At 39.4% G+C, this 10,683-nt stretch overlaps 1 protein-coding gene across 1 annotated transcript; it reads left to right on the top strand.

The window, feature by feature from the left end:
• The first annotated feature begins 8,506 nt into the window (after positions 1-8,506).
• On the top strand, positions 8,507-9,895 carry lbx1b (ladybird homeobox 1b). Its single transcript, XM_085912778.1, has 2 exons — positions 8,507-8,831; positions 9,408-9,895. The coding sequence occupies exons 1-2, from the start codon at positions 8,507-8,509 to the stop codon at positions 9,893-9,895; spliced, it is 813 nt and encodes a 270-aa protein (XP_085768904.1).
• Positions 9,896-10,683: the final 788 nt, after the last annotated feature.

Raw genomic sequence — 10,683 nt, 5'->3', positions numbered from 1 at the left:
TGTAACAAGTCAGGAGATTTAAAAGGCTTGGGGCAGCAGTGGGGTATTTGTACTGGGGGGGAAGGGGGTCTTTTCTAGCTACCAGCATTAAAGCAAAGTAAATAGCTGTTGTGTCTCATTACCATTCAATTTTCAAAAGGACTGTTAGTATAATGAATGGTTGTGTTATTTTCTATGGACTTCCGCCTACCTCAGTATTAAGAGCAATAATTTCATTTTTCATGCTAGATAAAGTCCAAGCAAATAGATCCTTTGCAATTAAAATGGTCAATTTTGCTTATGCACAACAGGCGCTGTGTAATACCATGTTTTGGTCTTAATTACCTACAATAACCATATGATATACTGGGAAGAAGGTTCTTTGGAGGAGTGTATCATACTGTATGTAACAAGACACTAAAAAAAAAAAAAAACAATAACGCCAGGGAGATCATATCTGTGTAGAGCAAAGTATTTCATTTTAGGTGTTTCCACTTAAAGGTGAAAAAAATAATGGAACACAAAACGGCAATCAAAAAAAGGAACTTAATGTTGAATGTTTTCATGTTGGTTTTATGTCAGTGGAACATTAGAATTTCCATGGATCAAAAGCTACTGGTCTGCTCTTCATTGAAATGTGGAAATGCTTTTCAATTATTTCAAGGTTAAAGGTTGAGAGCCCAACTCAGCCTTCTAGCCTGAGGTTTTTGTTTGTTTATGTTATCACCAATGGTCATTACTACAGACACGATTATGGATGATGCCATCAAATTCTTTTTGAATCGGCAATAAAATGAATGCTGATTCTATTGAGTTGGCCGTGCCCGTCGCTGAATTGGGTTGTTATTCGGACTAGTATAGGATTGGACCTTTCATTAGGTGCACGTGCACAATCTGTTACAATCACAAAAAAAAAATGTTAAGAGGTTGATAACTTGATGCAGTTTTTCCCACTTTTCCTTGAAAATACATGTTTGAAATGGGTGAATTCACAGGACCTTTTCCAATGAATTACAAGAGTGGCATCAATTTTCAGTATGATGCACTGCGAGGATCTCGCAATAATAAACATCCATCCATACATTTTCTACATATATGATTTATCTTTATTAGGGTCACTGTTAGGCTGAATGCGTCCAACTCAACTAACTCTGGCCAAAAGGCTAGGTACACCCTGGACCTTTTACCAGTTAAGCACATGGCACATTCAACCATTCACACTCACATTCACGCCACTGGACAATTCGGAGTTTTTATTTTACATGCATGGTTTTTGGAAATAACATGGTTTATTAAATTTGCAATTTAGACAAGTGGTTGCACAAAATAATTCTAAAAATAGGATATTACTTGACTTAAAAATGTATTTTGATACAGATGTAGGATATTACTTGACTTAAAAATGTATTTTGATCCAGCTGATTTTAGATTCAAACCCAGAATCTCTCTATAAGGATGACACAACTACAGCCAAAACTATAAATACACTGTTAACAGTAAATTTGTTGAATATGTCATATGTCAGCTTGACAACAAACAGGCAGGCTTTGACCTTCCTTCGACCGACTATTTAAGGCTGTAATATTTATGTTGTCACGAGATTAGCATGATGGATGCAGACACTTCATTAGAGACAAATGAAGGCTGTCTTGACACGATTATGGCAAAAACAATAACAGCACGGTGTGAGCCATGCAGTGATTGATAATACTGCAGGGGGGGCGGGGGGGGGACTCAATTGTGGTGGGCTTAACCAGGCTTTCCCTGAGGGGGTTTCCTTTGGTATTAGTCAGACAAATCCCTTTGTCAACCTCTCCCCTTGCCATTTTTATTCATAAGCATTTGGCCCTAAGAAAGACATCAAACCTCGAATACAACGAGAGGTCAACATCATCTTTGCGCAATGTTAACCTCTGCATTGATGAAGCTAATTCACATTTCCTCAGTCCAGCCTACGGGGGTTCCACAGAAAGGGGGTGGAGGACCCAAGGGAGGCAGTGCGGTGTGTGTGCGTGCGTGCATGTGTGTGTGTGTCATCAACCACTTTGTAGAGAGTGTCCCTCTTGACCCAAGGCCCTCCACATGGGGTTTGTATTGATAGTGTTTCATGAAAGGAGGGGAAAGTGAATGTTGTCCCAACTGATTGGAATGACAATGGAGGCATATGGTTGTGTGAGTGTTGCTGTATGGTCATGGCAGCCACCATATTCCTCCGCGCAGGGTTGCCAGGTGCTTCATAATCGGACCCACTGAGAGCCGACAAATCATACACAAATGCGACAGTCTGGCTCGTGGCTCCTCTTCCCATCGGGTGGCCTTCTTCCTCTTGCTAGTCTCCATCTCTTTTCAGCTGTGCAACTCGAATTCGCCATTGCCGAATGCAAAGGTGGCTACACTGATCAGATAGTCGGTGCGAATCATTTGTTATTGTCTTTTTTTCAAGATGTGAGGCCCACAGAGAGGTACAGAATACAGATGTCAGCAGCAGCAGCATCTCCATCCACACAAAAGGCTCTTCTCATGAATACTCAGCTCCACCCTAATGACTATTCAATACAGTCTTCAGGCTGTAGATGAACGGCCATTCCGCAGCAGCATCTGCTGTGGGCCCAACTCGCCAGACGCCAGCCTTGTAAGAGGCTAATTGAAAGACAGAGGCCACCTCTTGGTGTTTGTTTGTGTTTATGTGTGTGTGTGAGTGAAAGAGAAACAAGGGGAGCACAAGTGTCAAAGGGTGGAGAAAATGAGCAACAGCAAGTGATGGGGAGAAGCAGGACACAAAAAAAAAAAATCCAGCCCCCACTGAAAGAACAGCTGACCTCTCAACGTTTGTTCCCATGCGGCCATATTGGAAAAGCCCAAATGGGCTTTGAATGATCTCAAAGCAATCCTACTTCATGTACGTAATTAGAGTGGTCCTTTTGGGGCGGAAATCATCTTTACAGAGACTGCAATTTTGTTCAAAGATGCATATTTGTACTGTTTATTGTGGGAAAAAAAAGTGGCCATATTTAATACAACAGGTGCTGCAGGTAGCAATGGTGAACACTAATGCAGGCACATAAACAGAATAGTCGTATCTAGAAAATACAACACTAATTTTCATTCTATTAATACAGCAAATTAGTCTTTCTGCTTTTCACCTCAAGGCATATTTATACTGCTTTGTAAGTCTTTGCATCAAATAAATAAATAAAAAAAGAAAGAAAAAAAGGCTGCGCAAACGAAAACTGAAGGATTGCTGTCATAATTCTTCCCAGTTCTCCTCTGGCAGTTTTTACTAGCAAAGGCAGTGAATAATCTTTACCATCCAGCCCATCCCAAATAACACAATCCTTCAGCACTACAGCTTACTGTGTTTTATGGCGAAGTGCAGATGAGAAAGAAAAAACATTGAAATGGTGCACTGCTCATGCTGCTCTTGCTGCTGCTGCGGCGGGATAGCAATCAAATAGTGCAGTCCTCAGATGTACAAAACTAAATAAGGAAATTGTAATATATACTTACTAGTCACATTATTAGGTACATCGGAATCTCATGAGATCCAGAGTAAGAGCGCTATCAAACAGTGGGTACCACTTCATAATAAGGGTACCCTTAATAGAATTTTTGTAAGGCTATGATGACATAATAGACGCATTTTGAATAATTAATAAATAATTAAAGACCTCTGATCGTTTAGCAACAATTTTTGTTGGCTCACTAGTTTGGCATATTTAAGCAAGTGGAAAACAAATTTAGGCAACTAGAAAAGAGAGAACCTTACTGTAAAGTGTGACATTGAATCATCATTGAAAATTTAAAAATGTCACTTTTGGTGCTCTTATATGTAATAATTTATTCATACTTTCATTATTTTAATATTATGTAATTCATTAATACTTATAAGAACAGTTAGCAAGGTAATAATGAATGGATAGTCTGCTGAATAGGATGGCCTCATTGTAAAGTGCTGTATCAAATTTGACGTTTACAAAAACAACAAAGCTTAAAATAATAAGTGGAATGAAATTAATCTGTGTTGAACTGCACTGCATCATTTTGAGTGTTTCTATTTTGTGCCACTCCTTTCTAAGTAGCCTAAATGCCAAAAAGTTACAAACATCTCTTGTGTGCAATGTTGTTCTCCATCAGTGCAAACTACAATTGCAATTATAAACATCGTAAGTTTATACCTAATTAGAAATCGCACTATTATCCATTAAGGTTTGATGCAGGTCTTTTATGCCTCCTTGGATTTTACCGACAAATGAAAGAATCAGTCTCTAGGAATCAGCGAGCATTCACTGTATTGTCATATAACCCAAACAAGGACAAAAATAATTAAAAGATCGTACGTAATTCAACTTTCAAACTCGTTTCAATTTCTTACTGATGGCTACATACAATTGCAGGAGGAATGTTTTCTCTGAATTAGGAATGCTTATGTTCATGCTACACTAAAAACCAGTGTACTACATGCAGGCCCCAAACCACACCAGTCTGGTCAGACATGCTGTTACTGCCTGGCAGGGATGACAGAGAGAAATAACCCACCAGTGTATACTTCATGCGCATTCTGTTTGTCACGTCAAAACATTATTGTTAAATATCTATTGGCTGAAGCTATCACAGCAAAATCTACAACAGAGACTTTGTCCTCCATCCAGAGAGCCATGAAAAGGTTTCTTTAAAGAGGGAGTAACAGTGCATTATGCACTCCCCATGGGGCAACGTCTGTGCTTCTTGTATTTCTTGGGAGTCTGTGCACCTGTTTGTGCTTTTCCTTACATTGGGGGAAAATGTCTTGACTTGTAATTTATTGACTGTTGTGTTCAGCTGCATTTTATGTCCCCGTTTATCCATTCAGACGCTTTTCAAGGCTTTGGGAAGACACCAGATCAGTTTCATGTCTGATTACAATGAATTTGCTTAGTGAAAGAATCTTTAAGTAGAGGATGCAAGATATACATATATTATTACCCTAGTAGCATAATTCCCTTTAGTCGTTTTTTAATTTACAAGATCAATATACAATATCAATGAAAAATACCACGTGTTTGCAAAATAATTTGGAGTTTTTTCCCTTTACTTCTGTTGAGAATCTCTACCTCATGGCAATCTGCAAAAGTTGAATTGAGGCTTGTTTGTGGAGTTTTTTTTATGTATTTTTGCTTGTCCCCCCCAAAAAAAAAATCAAAATTCATATGACTGAGACAACTATATTGTCTAGTACGTATTTCAGTATTAGAAAAAATCCACTGGAGATTGTTAAATATCCATATATATACATGTATACTATATATATAAAATATATATATATATATATATATATATATATATATATATATATATATATATATATATATATATATATATATATATATATATATATATATATATATATATATATATCTTTTTTTTTTTTTTTTTCTAATACTGAAATATGTACTAGACAATATCAGTTGTCTCAGTCATATTAATAATTACGTCGATAGATAGATAGATAGATAGATAGATAGATAGATAGATAGATAGATAGATAGATAGATAGATAGATAGATAGATAGATAGATAGATAGATAGATAGATAGATGGATGGATGGATGGATGGATGGATGGATGGATGGATGGATGGATGGATGGATGGATGGATGGATGGATGGATGGATGGATGGATGGATGGATGGATGGATGGATGGATGGATGGATGGATGGATGGATGGATGATTACAATATACGTTTGATCATTATAGTCCATTTATTGATATTCCTATAAAATATTCAAAAGAATACAGTGCTGAGACTACATAACAGGATTAGATTTGTTTTCGAGGTTGCATGTCATTGTTAAAATTGCAGAAAATAAAATTATGTTCCCAATATGATCATACTTGGCACAAATGTGCTGGAGGAAAAAAAAAATAAGCAACTGCATGTCTAGACACCAATGGAGATTTGAGTGAATTGACCTTGGACAAGGCCGCTGTGAAGGTCCAGCAAAGACAAAAGGTGTGCTGAGCGGCGCAGTGCTCTTACATTGATAGGACTCTTGTTCTGCGATTCCAGCAGCACTGCCACTGTACTGCAAGACAGGAAAAGGCGGGCCGTCAGGGATTTGTTAGGGGCCTGTTATTACATCTCCAGTCACATAAAATATGGCCGCCTCTCCACAGACCCGGCTGCCAGATAAATCCACCCTCCTCCAATCACACTGGCCCTTGCGAAGAAAGCGCCCAATGGTGCGCCTCAGAGAGTGACCCTCTGGTAATGACATGTGATTTATACAGTACATGTTTTATACAGAGTCACAAGCCGAGTATCACTCTGTCTCTATTTCTTGCTATCTATATATGGTGTGCTGGGAGTTAAGGGGCCTTTGGGAGAGTAGCGATCCGACACCCAACTTTGGGGTCCCACAAAATGGCTACAATGTGGATTGTTCCCCTGCAGCTGTCAACTAACAGCCGCCTAAGCCTGCAGTGGGTGCTGCCTCTCCTTACATGAGGTCACTAACACATAGGAGGATGGAGCTTGGAGCTAACAGACTATAGTGTGGACGGCCTAAATCAACACCTGGTTGGGAAGCGGTGATAGGGGAGAGGCTGTGCAGACTACAGAAGCACTGGGAAATGCTACAAACATATTCGATGACAAACAAGACCTTTAAGTGAAAACATGTCATTTGGGACACTTAGCATATATATATATATATATATATATATATATATATATATATACATATATATATATATATATATATATATATATATATATATATATATATATATATATATATATATATATATATATATATATATATATATTTATGTATATACATATATTTATATATATAGTGTGTGTGTGTTTATTCTCATTCAGCATTATTAATAGGTTTTACAATTTACAATTTTCTAAAACTTGCATCATGAAAAAAATCATTTTACATTTGGTTTGAATAATTGAACAATATGTTATAAAACCTGTATTGTCTTTTATGTGATCTCACTAAACACATTTGTGCATAAATAAGCACATTTGGTGAAGCGACAGAAAATAAGTCACGTCTCTACCAAATAAGCAGTTACCTCTGAAATTAAACCTCAACCCTTGCAGGAGCAAATAAAACTGACAGGATCAATTATTCTCACCCAAGCAGATTATTGTTATTTTAGTTTGTTTTCTTTTTGCCTTCATTTATTTTCTGTGAAAATAAGACAAACAATTGCTAGCATTTAGACAAATTACTATATGCAATACTGGCATGAACAAAAAATGAAAGTATGTAATTAATAATAATAATAATAATAATAATAATGATAATAATAATAATAATAATAATAATAATAATAATAATAATAATAATGTTAACAAAGACTATAACAATTCATCTTTTCACAAAGACTGGTATTTTAAAAAAGAAAATCATCCGTATTTGTTGATAAAAAAAATAAAAAAACGCACACATAAACAAAATGTTAACAATTAAATCAAGAAATTTAGAGCAAAAATAAAACGATGCCATGCTTTTTTTTATTCTGATTTAGAAAAATTATATTTCTGAATTGCATTTCGTAAATGCCAAACCTGCACGCGGCGCGGGGACATTTGAGAGAAGATGAAGTATTTCTTGCAAGTAATAAAAAGGAAGGCAAAGGTGTGGAAAAAAAGAAGCCCATTGCCTGAATTATGAGCGGGCTTTGGTGATGCTGAGAGGGCCGCATGCTGCTCTTCTCTGGCGCCCCAGAGGAGACATCATCAGAGCTGATATATGGCTCAGCTCGACTTTACCTTTACAAAAGAAAGAATCATCCAGCTTTGATCGAGGGGAAAAAAAAAAACCATCCTGGTGACTAAATGCGACAACTAAAACAAACCTGTGTTTGCCCGTCGAATAATCCAACCTCTCTTGAATACAAAATGAAAGAATGCAAAAAGACGCCATCTGAAAGTGGACTTTTATGCGTAAAAAGGCTTAAATAGGCAACGGATTGTGATTTCTCTCCCTCTCTCCCGTTTGCCCCCCACCCCTCCTCCTTCTTTCTCCTCTCTCCCCTCTCCTCCCCCCTTATTGACTCCACAAAGCTATCCTCGTAAGTCACCACACGACTAAATTAGACCAAAGATGATATGAGTACAACGCATGATAATTCCGGCGAGCTCCTCCTCCTTCCAGCCATGCATCCTAATTAATGGGACCCCCCCATCCACCCCCCCCCAGTCGCAAAAAGCTCTGCGCTGGACTGCAACATAGTCAAAGAGTGAAAGGGAAGAGGGCGAAAGTGCCACTGGAAATAATTGATTAGCTACCAGTCAGTGATAACTTGTTAGTAATCGTCAAGTGTTTGGAGCTCGCCATTTTTAGGGAGGCTTTTCGCTGCACCGGACTCCGGAGGCGCACTTTGAAGGCATCCCGTTTTGGAATAAGATTGTCCACCTCCAATCTTCCTCTGTTATGTGACTTCTTGCAACATTCTCCCTTGTATAGCCTCACTCGTTTTAAGAGCTGATTTTCCCCACCCCGACCGAGCCCAACTCACCACCAGTGATGACATCCAAAGAAGTGGCCAAATGTGATGCGGGGGAAAACAGGAGGCGAAGCCCGTTGGACCACTTGCCACCCCCCGCCAACTCCAATAAGCCGCTGACCCCCTTCAGCATCGAGGACATCCTCAACAAGCCGTCCGTGAAGCGAAGTTACACCATTTGTGGCACGGCTCATCTCATCTCGTCCAGCGAGAAGCACCGCGCCTCCAGCCTGCCTCTGGCCAGCCGTGCGCTGCTCACCCAAACCTCGCCGCTGTGCGCCCTGGAGGAGCTGGCCAGCAAAACCTTCAAGGGGCTGGAAGTCAGCGTGCTACAGGCGGCTGAAGGTATGGCGTCCTAATGATAATAATTATGAAATTTGTAAAAAAAATATATATATATTCAAAGACATATGTATCAGTGCATGCCAACAAACACAAGTCAAATCCCCAAAGTTTTTGAAGTCATCTACTTTTAATTTTTGGCCTTTTGCTTATTCTTGCTGTGGTCCCGTATATGGTTTCGGAGCCTTACACGTCAATTTAATATACACTCATCGGTCACAACATTAGGTACACCTGCATCACCACTGTAGTGTAATACAAAAGAATGGCTTCGTTTTGATCGGTATTGAAATATATTTATGGCACAATTATGGGATTGTTTGCATTGCACTGCACCGGGGATATTTTGATGATTTTGGTAGTCACCGTTTTAGTATATGAGCTGTGAAAGACTGCAAACTGCAACCGTAATTTTTAAATTAGTGCTAGTTAAAATTGAGTATTGTGAGATGAGTGGTCACGATGCTGTACATTAGGGGGCCACTTTTGGTGCCAAAAGTCAGCTTTTTCTCTCATTTTCCAAATAAGCCATTGTTGTTTTTGTTTTGTTTTTTCACCGCTGTGCATTGTCCCCTCCAGGCCGGGACGGCATGACCCTATTCGGCCAGAGAACCACGCCGAAGAAGCGCCGGAAGTCCCGCACGGCCTTCACCAACCATCAAATCTACGAGCTGGAGAAGCGCTTTCTGTACCAGAAATACTTGTCGCCGGCCGATCGGGACCAGATCGCCCAGCAGCTCGGCCTGACCAACGCGCAAGTCATCACGTGGTTTCAGAACCGCAGAGCCAAGCTAAAGCGGGATCTGGAGGAGATGAAAGCGGACGTGGAGTCAGCTAAGGCCGTCGGCCAAGTCCCCTTGGACAAACTGGCCAAGCTGGCCGACCTGGAGAAATGCGCCAACGGCACGCTGGGCCATCCGCGAGTCGACTCCCCCACGCGGGGAGGCCAGCAGGAGCACAATCTCGGCCAGAAAGTGACGAGGTCCCCGCTGTCGCCTTTCTCAGACCACACAACGAGCAAAGAGTGCTCGGAGGACGAGGACGTGGAGATTGACGTGGATGACTGATGGTGCGGCGCTACAGCGCGGGAGTGCCAAAAAACAATTCATCAAGAAAAAAAGACGATGAACACAAACAGCGTCGAGGATTTACTTGTATAACGTACTGCTTATATTGTGTACCACTTTTCTGAACATGTACCAAAATGTAATTATACTTTTGTATGGGCGCATATAAGCATGGATACACAACAAAAAGAAATATGCAGTTGTAATTTACGATGTGACAGTCTTTGCAATCAGAGCAATATGGTCAAAAATGACACGTGTAAATTATTATTATTATTATTATTATTATTATTATTATTATTATTATTATAACTGTTTCCCCACCGCCAACATACATACACAGGCGCACGCACACACCTGTTTGTTACATTATTTTTCAGAGGGCCTCACCCAATTATGTTTTGCATGCAAATGCGTGATTTGATTTGTGATTCCGATTTTATTTATTTTACGATCGTTTATTTTTAATTTAAACCTTTTGTTTTGTGAGCCGGTGCAGGCTCGCTTCCTCTTTTCACCTTGTGCCGCAGTGCATGAAGACTGGGACTTTTTTTCCTACGATGATGCATTTTATTTGCTGGCTAAAAAAACCGACTTTTTATTGCGGTGAATTTGAGGCTTTTGGGGGGGGGTTAATTTGTTTGGATACCGTTTGTTATGATTTGAACACCTGTAAGTGCCTTTCTAAAATTCAGGATTTGAAACCCAATTAATGCACAGACTGCAATGTATATAGGCAAGAATGGGAATAAAATGGCTTTTTTTCCTGAATATTTCCTTACGTTGTA

This window comes from Syngnathus leptorhynchus, chromosome 5 (assembly GCF_054491065.1).
Source record: "Syngnathus leptorhynchus isolate UIUO chromosome 5, UIUO_Slep, whole genome shotgun sequence".
Taxonomy (NCBI): domain Eukaryota; kingdom Metazoa; phylum Chordata; class Actinopteri; order Syngnathiformes; family Syngnathidae; genus Syngnathus; species Syngnathus leptorhynchus.
The sequence above is the reverse complement of the archived record's forward strand: the minus strand, read 5'-3'. Positions and strand labels throughout refer to the sequence as shown.

What these genes read in the sequence shown, in the direction of transcription:
- lbx1b (XM_085912778.1), top strand. Translation starts at nt 8,507, where the DNA reads ATGACATCCAAAGAAGTGGCCAAATGTGATGCGGGGGAAAACAGGAGG. An exon ending in CGTGCTACAGGCGGCTGAAG is followed by an intron (nt 8,832 to 9,407) that starts GTATGGCGTCCT and finishes TGTCCCCTCCAG; the next exon opens with GCCGGGACGGCATGACCCTA.